At 37.1% G+C, this 15,469-nt stretch overlaps 1 protein-coding gene across 1 annotated transcript in view; it reads right to left on the bottom strand.

Annotated features, from left to right (window-relative positions):
- Window positions 1–15,469, bottom strand: part of LOC100153543 (multiple epidermal growth factor-like domains protein 6) — a 580,873-nt gene that overhangs the window by 18,233 nt on the left and 547,171 nt on the right. Inside the window, exons 19-21 of the mRNA XM_021069816.1 lie at window positions 12,472–12,603; window positions 7,043–7,171; window positions 4,554–4,679 (exon numbers count right to left, since the gene is read on the bottom strand). Of these exons, the coding sequence (XP_020925475.1) occupies window positions 4,554–4,679; window positions 7,043–7,171; window positions 12,472–12,603 (387 nt within the window). The remainder of the gene's footprint in view (window positions 1–4,553; window positions 4,680–7,042; window positions 7,172–12,471; window positions 12,604–15,469) is intronic.

Genomic DNA, 15,469 nt, shown 5'->3' with positions numbered 1-15,469 from the left:
GGTCAGGGACTGGACCCACAACCTCATGGTTCCTAGTCAGATTCGTTAACCACTGCTCCATGACAGGAACTCTGAGGTGTGTTTTTTTTTTTTTTTTAATTTCTTTTTTTTTTTTTTTTTCAGCTCTAAAATTTCCATTTGGTTCTTATGTCCCTTAGTTATTGCTGAATTTTCTATTAAAAAAAATTGTCTTAGGCACATCCATAGTCGCTCACTGAATCATTATCATGATGGCTTCTTTAAAATTCTTACCAAATAATTTTAACATGGGTGACATCTGAGTGGTGGTGTCTGCTGATGTATTTTTTTTCTTATGTAAGTTGAAATTTTCCTGGTTGTCAGTATAATGAATAATTTTTTATTGAAACATGACATTTTGAATACTATAGCATGAAACTCTGGATATCATTTAAATAATCTGTTTTAGGAGTTTACGTTGTGGCTTAGGGGAAACAAATGAGACCAGCATCCATGAGAATGCCGTTTCAATTTCTGGTCTCACTCAGTGGGTTAAGGATTGGCATTGCCGTGAGCTGTGGTGTAGGTTGCAGACATAGTTTGGGTCTTGTGTTGCTGTGGTTGTGGTGAAGGCCAACAGCTGCAGCTGTGATTCCACCCCTGGCCTGGGAACTTCCATATGCCATGGTGAGGCCCTAAAAAAGCAAATAAATTAATAACAAATCCTCTGCTTTAGTAAGTTTTCAACGATCCTGCATTGGCAAGGAAAGAGGTTCATCAGTTAGATGTTGAGGTCAAAGTGCCCACACAGACTCTAAGGGAGCACAAGGGGTTCATGCTCACTGGGTTGGGCAAGAATCCCAGCTCCCCACGAGGCCTCTGCTGATACCTCCTGACAGACGGCTAGGAGCGCCTTCCATGGCTCCCCACTCACCCTCAACCAACACTGCGTGGGGTGGTCTTATTTCTGCTTGGTGGTTGTGAAAGGCAGTCCTGACTGCCCACTAGACCCCTCCGACACCACCCTAGTACAGAGGGATGTGGTCTCCTTACATCTGGTAGGGGTGGAAGTTCATGCTTACATCGTGTTTTCCACTCTCACTGCCAGGGTGGGGGGTCCATTCCTGTCCTGTCTGGCAGGAATGAAAGTCCCAGCCACATAGGCTTTCTCTCACCCCATCCTGGTGCAGGGTGAAGGGGGCTCATATAATCCAGAGGAGATTGAAGGGTGGACTCCTCACTTGGCCTTTGCTAAAGGGGTCAGGATTAAGGAAACCATTTATTCTGTTGGATGGAAATAGACCCTTATTGCCTAAGAGTCTCTGTCTCTCTTGGCTGTCCTTTTCCTGATCTTTCAGTTAGAGAAAGCAAGCTTATCTTAGATCTTTTATGGTCTTCACCCATTGGCCATTCTGGGTTTCTGGCTCTCCAGACCCCAGTTCAGGGTATGCGAAAGGAAAAATAAAACACAGGATACTCACTGTCGTGGTGACCACAGTTGTAGCAGGTCTGCCATCCTCTCCACATGTCAGAGAGGCTTATGTTTTCTCTCTAGTGTCTAGAATTTTTACTGTGTTTAGAAGGAGGGGAGTTCCCGTCGCGGCGCAGTGGTTAACGAATCCGACTAGGAACCATGAGGTTGCGGGTTCGATCCCTGCCCTTGCTCAGTGGGTTAACGATCCGGCGTTGCCGTGAGCTGTGGTGTAGGTTGCAGACGCGGCTCGGATCCCGCGTTGCTGTGGCTCTGGCGTAGGCCGGTGGCTACAGCTCCGATTCCACCCCTAGCCTGGGAACCTCCATATGCCTCGGGAGCGGCCCAAGAAATAGCAACAACAACAACAACAACAACAAAAAGACAAAAGACAAAAAAAAAAAAAAAAAAAAAAAAAAAAAAAGAAGGAGGAAGAGGAAAAAGTGTGTGTATTCCAGCTATTCTAAGTGAAAATCTTATATAATCTAGATTATATAATCTTATAAAATATAAAAATATAAGATTATATAAAAAATATAAGATTATAAAATATAAGATTATATAATCTAGAGAATCTTCTTTAGACACTGCACATAATATATTGAATAATACATATATTGTTCAATAAAATATAATGAATTTATTTAGTATATATTAACTCTCTAGGATGTCTGGTGGTGGAATTAATGTAATTTTGCTTATTTATTTATTTATTTATTTGGGCTACACCTGCAGCATGTGGAAGTTCTCAGTCCAGGGATCAAAACTACACTACAGTTATGACCTGCACCATAGCTGAGACAATGCCAGATCCTTAACCCACTGAGCCATAACTTCCTCTCTGAATTTTTCTCATTCCTTTTTTCACCTGATTTTTCTTGCTGTATTTTTCTTCTTAAATTCTCAGTTATAGCATTCTAAATTCAAACATTTATGTTTATACACTTAAGCATACTTATTGAGCTCTCATATTTAAACACTGTTTTGACACAATTTGTCCCTCCCATTCCACAAACTTTAATGAAGACATAAGATCAAAATACTTATACTCCTCCACCTTCTCTTCCCTTTCAGCTTATGCTTCCGATGCTAAAATCTCAACATTTTTAATCATGCAAAATATTTATATATCTTACACAATGTAACCATAATTCTCACATTTGTTTTAAACTTAGCCTTAATTAAAATAGATTTAATACTCAATTTAACACTCAATAAATGACTTTTTACCAGAGATTTTTCCATGTATTACTTGGTTGATGAATTTATCTTCTAAGTTCTTCAAAATACTTTATGGCTACTCTATTCCAGGCAACTTTTGATTATTAAAATTTGTTGTTTATTTTCCATCATGTTATACTTGAATAACAGTGTAACTGTTAAAAAAAATACTTGAGATATATTTTTCTCTTGAACTTTGTAGGCTCTGATAGCCATATGCTAGCAATAAACACTGCTGTGAGGTATCGGGCCAGAATGATTTCCACATCTCTTCATATGAGAGCTCATGTTTTTTCTTATATCCCCAGTAGGGTTTTCCCTCCCTTATGATCAGTCCTAACTGGTATTTCTAGGGATAAAATGAATTCATGTAATGTGTAGTATCAGATCTTTCATTTTAGAGAAAAAAATCTTGATTATATTTGAATATTTTCTTTTCCATTTATACATTTGCCTGATTCTTTTTTCATTTCATGTTGTCACTTTCTTCAAGTATATTCTCCATGCATGTGGCTGTCGCATCAATGGATTCCATTCTCCCATTACTTGCATTCAATGTGGTCTACATTTAATATGATGCGAGGTTGAATTTTAATTTTCATTTCTACTTCTTTCTGAGCTCTGCCAGCTTACTTTTTCATTTCCCTTTGTTGTCTTTTCATTTATTCCATGAACCCTTGTATATCTGCACTGCACTCACAATTTATAGAGAATATTTTTTCATTATGTCCTTCACATACTTGGAAGAAATTCCAGTTAATATTTCTGTTATGGGCTCCATAACAAAACGCTTCTGCTCCATGTCTGTCTGCTTTTTGTTTTCCTATTCCTTTTCTCCTTTCTCCTTCTTACAGAATTTGCATTAAAAATCCTTCAAATGGTTTCATATTTTGTTTCTAAGATGAGGGAAGGATCTTTTCATACATCAGTTTTTTGGGGGTTTTGTATGTGTATCAGATTCAATTTTTGTGTACCTGCAATTTTTAGGAGGTAGTATGGATCTGGGACTAGAAAAAAATGATTTTACCTATTAGGATGCCTCTTTGGTCCAGAGTAATACTCCATATGACACAAAGTCATGAGATGTGTATATGTGTGTGTTGGCTTAGCCTCTCTTTAGCTGCAAGGCTGCTGCTGCTGACAGTCCACAGAGCCCCCTATATCCTAGTGAAGAGTTGAAAGATAATATGTCTGCACTTCTTGGTTTTATCCCACTTTCCTACCACCCTGTGATGCCTTGTGGAGTTTAGGAAATCTCCTGCAGCCTGCCCATGCATCCAACTCTTTTTTTTCAACAAGGGGTTATTAACTTTGCCCTTCCGTGTGTGCCATGGAGAATCGGCCACTCTGCTGGTCCACTCAAGAGCTGGAGGGACTCAGGGTCCTCTCTGCATGTCTTTTCATGGAACCTGATAGTTCTTGTGTTATTATGATTACTATTATGATAATAAATAATAGGAGTTGGGACAAGAGAAGTCTTGCAGTTTTAAACAAAGATCATGTGTTTTTTATTTCTTTTTCTTTTGTCTCTCATTTTCCTTACAGTTTTTAGTGGGCTTCTGAAAGTTGAGGAGGACCTAAAACTCCAGTTCTTGAAACTAGACCCCTCTGACACACAATTTGAGGTTGTTTTACAAAAGTTAGCCAAAGTTAGTTTAAAATTTGCTTCTAGTCAAGAGTATGCATAAATTATTCTTTGTTTTTGTTTATAATTTTCATTTATCCCAGTAGACTGTTTCCTGTATATTTCTACAGGAGCATGTACTTTCATGTTATTAAAGTGACATTTAAGAAGAAAAGGTTGTGAGAAATACCCATTTAATTATATGCCCTGGCAACGCATCTGCCTTCAGAGTTTAGCTTAGTGCCTTGACAAACATGGTGACCCTGCCATCATTGTTACCTTGCTGACACCTGGCTCCCATTTGGCCAGGGGGACACTGGCACCCTCCAGTCACAGGGTCACATTGTCCTGAGCCACAGGAACACCGTTGGACACAATCCTGCCCATAATGATCTTTAGGACAAGCTGCAGGAAGAAGCAAAACAAAGCAGAGCAAAAGGAAACCAGATTTTTCTTATTAAAACTTTTCGCCAGTCAAAATTTTTAAAAATGTGTAAATATGTGACCTTTTCTTTTAATCAAATAGATTCCTCTGATTTGCCTTCAGTTTGTTTTTCAATTTAAAAGTTTACTTAAAAAAAAAAAACAACGGAAGAAAAAAAAGCACCTGTTCAAATTGTTGCTTAGTGCAATTTTAGTTACATTAGGAATTCCAGCCAAATATCTAGTGTCAGACACTTATGTATGTATATGATATAAATGACACTTACAGACTCAGTCTTGCTTTGCTGCACGGCTGTCTTAGCCTGTGTGTGTGTGTAATAATCTTGAATATGTTTCTTCTTTTATGTTTTTTTTTTTCTTTTTATGGCCATGCTTGTGGCATATGGAAGTTCCTGGGCTAGGGGTTGAATCAGAGCTGCAACTGTGGCCCATGCCACAGCCATGGCAACATGAGATCTGAACTGCATCTGCGACCTATGCCGAAGCTTGTGGCAATGCTGGATCTTTAACCCACTGAGCAAGGCCAGAGATCGAACCTGAAAGTTCAGAGAGCCAGCACTGGGTTCTTAACCTGCTGAGCCACAAAGAGAATTCCCATTGAATATGTTTCCTCTTTAAGTCCATTCTGAAATTATAACTTATTCTTCTGTGCATTGACAAAGGCTCCATTATGCTCACATCTCCAAATATTTATTTATGTATTTATTAATTTGTAAATATATTATGTATTTATTAAAAATCAACAAATTTGTAGATTATATCAATTAAATTAATTATATTAATGAAGCAAATGAAAAATCAATTTTTCATAAATTAACACATTTATTAATTTGCTTGCATTTTTTTTTGGCTGAAACCTCATTCCACAAGTTCATTGAGATGCTTACCAAAATACAGATAAAACAAAGATAAAATATCTGTGCGAATTAAGGGAAGGGAAAATATAGTAACAGTGTTTACATAAATGAGTATCGTAATTCTTTGACCTTATGAGAGGTAGACTGCAAATATGGCTCTGACCTCCTCAGCCATCAAAGCAAAGAAGGAAAAGTGCTCAGGTACAGGATTATAGCTTTCTGAAGACAAAACTACCTTCACTATTCAGGGAAATTATAACTTTTGAAGATGCTTTGGCCTAAGGAAATCAGAAAATTTCCCCAATGATTCTCTTTGAAGAACAAACACAAAAAAAACCATCAGAACCTTCTTTGGGAGATATTTATGGGTTGGCTTTCACTCAAAGATAACTTGGCCACTGAGACCTTAGAGGCAGTAACCATTAGGTTTCAATTTTCTGCTACTGGAGCCAAGGCTTTGTCTTATTCATCTCTTACAGAAAAACAGGGTACTAAAGCAGGGTAATTAAAATTACCCTTCTACCAAGAAGAAAGAGCAACTACCTGTGTGAGGAAGATAAGAATTCTGGATATCTTTAGTACATAACTATTTATACCCTGCTGGATCACAAACTTCATTATCGTTCTTCCAAATAAAGAAATCTCAAGTTCACGATCACAGTCCTTCTATCTTTAAGATCACTTGATGGTTCTTTCCCTCTTTTAATGTGAAGTACAAGATACAGAATAGTACACAAAATCATAAACGCACAGATCAACAAAGGGTCACAAACTGAACATTCTCATCAATAGCATCGGGGTTAAAGAACACACACTGCCAGAACGATCTCCCCAATACATACTCTCCTCCATCCAATTCCTCCATCCTCTCTAAAGATCATTACCATCTGCAAACTGTCCAAATATTTAGAATATGGCAGATCTGATGAAAGTAAAATGTCTTTGCTAAGGATATCCCCATAATACCTAAGCCAGTGCATTTATAAGGAATCTCTAATTTACATCCGGTCCCTTGATTTTTATGTCAATAGTTCTTTTATGATCGGTAGTTAAGGTCTTCAGATTTTCGGGAACTGTTTACTTTTTGGTAAGTAGGGGAATTACTTAATTTTGAGCTGGAAAATTGCTGAGGATAAATGAAATTGTGGAACTTTGGACACTGAGTTGTATACACAGGAATCTGTCCTGATCTTGCCAAAGAGATTTTTCTCCTGCTGACTTGAATCTAGCATTGCCGGGGAAAGAGAGGTTGTAACCAAAGGGCTCTCTTGGCTGCCTTCACTGACTTCAGCTCTCAATCAAACTCCTATTGTAAGTATTCTGCAACCTAAAATTTAGGTTAGTTGGTGTTTGCTGCTACTGCACAAAATCATTAGGTAAATGAAATGCAACAACCTTTATTCTCTAAGTTCCATTCTTAAAAACTCTGCCTTAGCATATCGACTTCATAGTAGGTAAGTGACTTACGTTGACTGCAGTCTGCCCCGATGAAGCCAGGAGGGCAGTCACAGGTGCCAATCATGGTGTCACAGCTGCCACTGTTCAGGCACTTACACTTCTTTTGGCAATAAGGGCCGTAAGTGCCTTTTGGGCATCCTGTTGAGGAAGAACAAAACCATACATGATACTGTAACTTGAAGCAATCAGTGTTTGAAGTCATGCCCATAGATATGTGGTTAACTCAACATTCTCATTATTGTTCTTCTACTATTTTTATTCAATTTCAAGCTATTGATTCAAGGTATGAACGTATCTGAGGATACAAGTTGATACAGATAGATGCTTTAGAAATAGAGAGGGGGACAGTACGTTCATGAGGCAATCCACTAATAAGATATAGGAAATTTAACTATGGGCTTCCTTGGAAATCGACCCACATTTAGAGAATGCTCACAATAAAAGACAATTCACCAAATAAGGGGTACTTCATTCCAGCCTAGAAAAATTCATTATTTTGATTAATGTTTAAGTATTATAGTTTGTCTTATCTGGAAGGAGCTGCGTTTAATACAAGTAAGAATTCAACATGACACCAAACACAGAAGAAGCATCTTCATTTTCTGTTAGTTTCTCAATTTTCTACTGTCATATTCATGAATGCATGGCATACCATGATGATTACTTGTGTAAGAGGCAGATAAATGACCAGACTTCAAGATTAAAAGTGATTGAAGAGGACAAAAAGGGACCTGAAGACCACATTATCCATGCAATGATTGAAAGATTGGGAGTGTTTAGCCAGGAGAAAATAGACCTAAGAAGACAGAGCTGTCTTCAAGCATGAAAAGGAAGTCTTACAGAAAAGGAGGAAGACATCTTATCTCAAAAAGGAAATACTTTCTGAAACAGCTGTCCACGACTGAAATAAGCTTTTTGCAGGAGGTAATGAGTTACTCATCTCTGTAGAAGCTCAAGCAGATATGGGATAAATACCTAGCAGAGAAAATGTAGCAGGCATTTAAGTAGTTGATTAACTTTGAAGCACTTCCAAACATGATATTCTGCTTTATTAAATGCCTGGGACTTCAAAGTCTTAAATCATAAACATTTGAATTTCGAGACCTCATGTCCATATGTTTCAACTCTTAATTTAAGATTAGGAAGTTGAGGCTTACGGAGCAAAATGACTTGAAATATTTACGCACAAAATTTTGTCACCTTTTAAAGATAACTTTCTTTTTTTCCTGTTTTATAATTAAAATAGAAGGCTGAAGGAAATTCTGAATAAACTGTGATTCAAACCCTATATCTTCTACTTGCTAGTGTTATGGTCTTGAGTAATCCTGTCTTTGAGCTTCTGGTTCTTCATTCCCAAAGGAGGTGATAACAAAATCACAGGCCCGTTGTGTGAACCAGCCAAACTCATATGGCTCCCAAGTCCCCGGTCACCATTCTTTATTGATGATGTCAGGATCATTGGCGGACACATGGCAAAACCTTTCCCAGCCAGCTTTGCCTGAGTGCAAAGGTTTGGTATTTGCCTTAGGTCCTTCCTCTTGGAAACTCTTCACTTGGAAGCACAGCTCTAAAAATGATTAGAGACTGAAAGATGCTTCCTTCCCTTTTATACTGTATTTTTATATAGTAATCAGATGGTGAGGAATATTTTTGAGTATTGCACACATAGCAGATTTCAGAGGTAGAAGCCAAAGAATGGCTTTTATTGAGATTCAGATCGCCTATAATCCCCATTTATATATATATACTGTTTGAAAACTCACTGCCTCACCTTGAGTCTCAGCCCCAAAGAATGGCTTCTGCTTCCCTCCCTTCTCTTTATTTTAAAATAAAATCCTCCATGATGGAGATGGAAAGCAAAACACCTACCAAAGATTATTTCCCTGTTGTAGCTGATGTATTTCTTTATTCCTTTCTATGAAAAGTAATGGATGCACTTCATAGTCTCTTCTGTCATTCTCTCCTTCCAATGAATGTCAGTTCTCATAGCTAATGGACACTTCTTTGGTATATAACATTCTTTAGTCCTCCTAAGAAGTTATTTTTCTCCCTCACAAAAATTCAGTAGACTGTACCTAAAAACAGAACTAGTGATTAATAAAGAGTCTCTCCTCTTCTTTTATTCACCAAAAATAAAATGATTTCATGTCTATCTGGGCCAATCTCTTAGAGTGTAATTTTTCAATAGTTTTTATCACTACAATGTGTGGTGCTTAAAAAGAAAGTTAGGTGCTTAATAAGAAAGAAAAAACACACACAAAGCAAGCTAAATGTACACGGTTGGAAACAGTGAAGTCTGGTATACATGGCTGTCATGTTGCATCAAAACAGAGGTTAAATTAATAAGAAAGAGATGAGTGGTCTGGGAAATTCTGTAGTCACATGACTGGGAAGTAAAAGGTGACATGGATTTTTGTGACAATAGGGAAAAAGGAAATACCTGAAAAAAAAGTGAAACTTACACATTAATGAGGAAAATGTTCTGTGGCTATAATCATAGTTATAAAATAATCAGCCCCTCAGTTAAGTGGAAAAAAAAGAGTTTATATATAATTATTTGATGAATTTATATAACTGATATGTGTAAAAATCTACATCTTTGAGATTACTTTCGCTTGAGTTGAAGCTTACTTGGAAAACAGAATTTCTCTTTGACATACTCATTTTTCAAACTATCTGATTGGTGGTTTTGCATTTGATAAAGTTATTCCTTTCTCTTCCTTCTTGGCATATAGAAAATAAAAGGCACCAGATTTTTAACCTTCAATTTAATTATCCTTTTGAAATCAGGACACTGAACTTGATGAAATTAACCTCCTAATGAGTATAACATCTGCTGAAAGATAGTACATGTGCTAACCTCTTAGTCCCGGAACTCATTAAATTTATATCAAGAGAATATATGTTTACAAAAGTGCCCATAACTTTTTTTCCCCAAGAATAAGTTAATTTACTGACAGTTTCACTTTCTCATATAACCCTGTATCTATGTGAAAGTTTGAATTCTGGAATCATGCACACATCCTTTGCTCAGATGTCCACTAAATTTAACAAGGAAACTTGCGCCCAGGACATAACAATTTCCTTTGGCTTGTGTGAGTCTTTGATCTCCCCTCCCTCATTTCCTAAAGTTCTATTTTGATCATTACTTGGCCTTTGCTCTATTCTCTACAATTATTTCTCCCAGGAAATTTCATTCCTTTCGCAAGGGATACTTAAGGTTTTTTCCCATTAGATGACTATTTTCTCCCATCCTTGCACCATTTCCTCTACATGAAGGAGATAAAACTAGGAAGAAGCTTGGAAATGAATTCACAGTTTTGATTTGTTTAAATGTTCAAATCTATTGTATACCATGATGATGTAAGTGATATTTGGGAGTTTTATTAGAAACTTAGAACAAGCAAGGTTGTGACTGTATCTTAAGACACTTAGCTCTGAAGCAAACGAAAACCATGAATCTGTTTTTCAGCGTTTTCCTAGTAGCATTTGATCAGGTTACTGAACACACATACACAAGCCATTGTTATACAGGTTCATTTTATTCTTAAAGATACTAAGATTTGGTCTGTCTGAATTTTTATTGCTATGAGCAACAGCACTAAAGCCAAGCTTCTATTAACATCTTGACACTTTCCTCCCAGCACAGGTGAGCTATTGTGTGTCCCATGTTTCTCAAAGCATCCTAAACCAAGTATAAGGGTGTTCTTATGGATATTGTGAATAGAACCGCTTATGGTTTTAGAGGGCTCCCATGCCTTAAATTCTCTCAAAGAGAGCTCTAATAAATGCTATTGCATGTTGGAGAAACAAAAGATTTCTAGGGTCTGTAGTCACTTTTCAATTTCATTGGTCATAAAATACACAACATGATGAGTTTACACTCCAGCTTGTTTGCTTTTCCTTGCATGCTTTACGTAGATGGGGACTGACAAATTGTGGACAAGTAGTGAGATTCCTACTGCAAACCTGCTTCCTCTGACCTCTGCCGAGAGAAAAGTTTGATTCTCCACTCTGACCTTGAGAACATGAAAGTTCAGTTGTTTTTGGCTGCTGAAACTTCTGCTTTTGAGCCAGCTACACCTTTTATGGATATTTTCTTGAACCTTTTTCATCGTCCTGTAATTACAGTGGCTGTTGCCAAGGAAACCTTGCAGCAACTTCCAACCACGTGTTCCCTGGAACTAAGCCAATTTGACTAGTCAGGGAGTGGCTCCCTGCCCCAGCCTTGCTTTTACAAGGTGAAGCTCCCCCTCCTTTGACCCAAGGTGGCTGGCCTTCTGAAATGGAAGTACTAGCAGCTTTATGTAACTTACTTGTATCTTATTCAGGTGAAATATCCTTGATATCAAGAAGAAATTCTTCCTGAGAAATGTGACAGCATCAAATGTGAGGAAATAACTCCTTATTTCCAAAACATGCTTGAAATTTGCCATGACCAAAAATAATAATAACTGAAACTTTACTAATTTTGTATTTTAGTTCTTCGTTTTCAGTTGGAATATGCAATGGTTATGGGTTCTATGAGTGTATGAAACCATTTTCATACACTCTTAATTGTGTTTTTAGCTGCTAATGTTCAAAATTAGGACAAATGTGAGAAGGGGTATTCGAAAGATACATTCTATGGCTTGTGGAAAATGAAAGCCAATAGGTTTACCATGAGTCTGTGTTTTATGGGTGGGCTTTTTTTCTGGGAAGATTCCCCAAATCATCCCTATACTTGCAGAATTAGGAAAGGCGAGTAGGAAAAAAAAACTGCTACAGGAATGAAGAGGGGAAAGACTAGCAACAGCCAAGTTGGGGGAAAAATGAAACTGAGGCCAAATCATTTGATTCCTAAACCTATAAAAAGTACATTATAAATAATTACGAGCTTAAAAATTAAGTAGCTGACTGAACATTTTAACATGCTCCTTGGGACTTTTTATCATGTGTTCTCCTATAACCATTTCGATGTTAAAATGTCCTAACAAATCAATAGAAGGTGTTTGGTCTAGGGACCGTTCTTTTTTATTACATGACAATAAGCCAACTGGCATTTTGTCATCTAAACCAGTCACTACTTTCATTCCAGAATAACAATTTCTTTAATTTAATTGTTCCTAAGCAGATCCTGGAACTAACTTACTTTATGAATCACTTTAGGTATGTTGTCATTGCTGTCTAGTGATTTCTAATAATTGGTTCATCTTTGCTTATTTCTTTCTCTTTATTTATTTATTTTTTTGGGGGGGAGATTATTTTGAATAGAAAAAGCAAAGTAGGAGAGCAAGTTGTACAAGAAGGTACATTTTCAACCATTCCAATAAAAATTCCCACAGGATTTGCTATGAATTAGAAGCCTGAATTAACATTTGCCCTTTACGATCTGAGCGATGACCTATCCTATCAGTGTCTCCTCAGTAAATTACAACTAAAGCATAGAACACACTTACGGAGATGACAGCGGTTTCCATGGTAGCCAGGCAGACAGGTACATCTCCCTGTGACTGGGTGACACTCTTCATTCTCAGCTGAACACTGACAGACCTGTTTACAGTCCTTCCCATATGTGCCTGGTGGACAAACTAAAGGAAAGAGGAAATGTAAACCCAATGAATTAAATTTGTCTGTGTAAATATAGCTCTAAAAGTGAAAGCAGGGAAAAATTTATTAAATAAGACCATTGCCTACAGAAGTGTGCTGCCCTTTGGGATTTAGGTTTCATTAAATTTACTTGGGGATTACTTCACTGTTTGATTTTGTTTTGTTCAGTCAATTTGTGACCGACTGTCAAGGGCCGGCTGCAATTTTCTTGTCACTGAAGAAAATCATAGGGTGATGTCAGGTAAAATCAACTAAAATAATAGTATAATTCAGGAGGGACCACATATCTGGATAAAGATATTTTTTTTTCTGGTGCAGCCGGTTTAAATTCTCAAGGTTGTTTCTCTCTGTGCATTAGCATGTACTGTATTTGTGTCACTTGTCAGCTACTCTGCTGGTTGTTCTGTTTTCTTTTTACAGGCCGAGCACTAAAAGCTTTCCCTCCGACTTCTAAATAATATCACGCCATTTTGCTAGGGAAAACAGAAAGGTTTTCTGGGTATTTCTCAGCTTACAAAACAGAGTCAAGGAGACATTTTGAGTTTCATGGTTGTGTCTGATGACAATTCAGACAAGTTCAGAAAAAAAAAAATCAGACAATTTAGATTGTTGCAGACCTAAAGTTGAATAATGATTTCTGGATCAACCTTTTAATTTATCACCTCAGGGGATCTGGCATCATGAAAGACCAAACCTTTTAAAAAGACCTCACACTAGAGAAGCTGACGGTCTTGTGTGCTGCATTCATGTGTTTTGTTGGCTGCCCTGTGTGACTGTGGCATTACTTGTTTTATTAGCATCCACTAGCCCTAAAAACATTTCATCTTCCAGTTTTCTTGAGGTAAAAATGACAACAATGGTAGAAATTATAACTTTAAAGCCATTGGTTACTTGCTTAGTATTAAAAACAAAGACCAAGGAAACATAGGGTTATTACTGCCCCCAATAAAAATGAGGATTTTTTTTCTTCCTTTCTTAGCTGGGATATGTACAAATAAGAAAGTTTTAGGTAGAATCTGATTCAGCATCTGAACAGCTGTTTATGTAGTCTGCTGTGGGTCTAGACATTCTTTTATCTAAGAATCATGGATGGTTCAAATACATATCTGTAAAGCACTTACCCTGAGCTTGCCAGTTATGCCAAAAAGCACATCTGGTTTTACTGCCTAAAATGTTTATTAACTTTGTTTGTTAAAAAGTGGCTAAGCCAAAAGAATTGATCACAGCACTTCAGAGGTGGCCAGGGATGGATGTTTGTGAGAGTCTTCCTTCCTTCACATCATCGTCAGTACACACATGAGCGCATCACGTACATTTCACTGTAACATGATGAAAGGTGCTCACTAATGAAAGACTCACAAACAAGAAAAAGAATCAAAGTACGCGTCATCAAAGCCTTCTGGTAACCAGAAACCAAGAACAGCAGTTACCACACATCTTTCCCATCACTGGGAAGAATATTTTTTGCCACCTGAGCATAAAGCTTGATCTTCCCACAGCAAATATGGCCACAAAACCCTGTGCTCTGAGGAGAGTAATAACAGCAAGGAGTCAGAGTGGCCATGCTGAACACAGTAGAGTTTGTGTAATAAGTTCTAGTATCCCCACCTACTTAGCCATCTCCCATCCTGAGGTATGGGGCCCATTGACATAGGCTTTGAGGGAAGTGATATTCCAAGTGATCTGCAATATTGGTTTTCGTATCCCTAGCATAAACAACCCAAACTCCAAAAGGTCTATAGCTTCAGTGCCTCTCACATTACTCTTTGTGTTATGATCCACTTCTGGTCCATTGAGGTGTTTATCTTGTTTTAATGCCACTATGACTTTTAAGTGCTCTCTTTATGAATTATCTATCATGGTATGTATTTGGAGCAGTGCAGAGTTTCTCAGCTAGAACTTGAAACTCAAACTGAGATATGAAGTCCAATATTTGCAGTGTTTTTAAATATTTTATTAAGATATAGAATTTAGCTATTAATTGACAATTTAAAATAATCATGAGCCTCTGGGTTTTAAAAGTGTTTCATAGAGAAAATTAGTTTAAACTGTTTATGCACTGAGAGAGAGAGAGAGAGAGAACTCATGAATAACATTCTGGCCTGCAAGGTCCACTGAAGGTTGTCTGGTCTAGAAGACCTTTGGGTCAGGTGGGCTCAGCATAGCTATAGACCTTGTCTCTCGCTTCAAATAGTTATTTAAGCTCTCAGACCCTCAATTTCCTCTTCTTACAATGGGACTAATAAAAGACTATCTCACAGAGTGTTATGAGCAGTAACCTAGCAGTAACATAAGGAAATCTTATAAAACCTCAGTAAAACTTGTACTAATTGAAACCTTTGTATGCAGAAGCAGAATCAACTATTTCAACTGTATGTGGGCAAAAACCATATACACATTCAGAATAATATGGGGAAAATATCTAATACTTAAAGATCATCTTTATATATATCTGCTTTTAGGAAAAATATTTTCTAAAAATAAGCATAGCAATCACATGGCATGAAATTACTAAAACATATATATTTATCCATATTCTTATTAACTGGGTCATGTTTTGATGCTTCACAAAAACATTCACAAATGTTGATCACTTCTCCATCCCAAGAAGAGCTCAGGCATGTCCTTAGCTTTGATTCTTGAACTTCAGTGGAATCAAAATTGCAGAAGATATAAATAATTATGACGAAAAATTGATCTCTTGAAGTTCTCAAAGTCAGTTCTTAAAAGGATGTTTACGTGTCTTTGAAGTAATTTGCAATTTACATTGAAAAACAGTAAAGTGAAAATGGAAATAAAAGCAAGAAAAACCATTCTTAATGTTATTAAAGAGAATTTTTGAGAAAT

Source organism: Sus scrofa, chromosome 13 (assembly GCF_000003025.6).
Source record: "Sus scrofa isolate TJ Tabasco breed Duroc chromosome 13, Sscrofa11.1, whole genome shotgun sequence".
NCBI lineage: Eukaryota > Metazoa > Chordata > Mammalia > Artiodactyla > Suidae > Sus > Sus scrofa.
The sequence above is the reverse complement of the archived record's forward strand: the minus strand, read 5'-3'. Positions and strand labels throughout refer to the sequence as shown.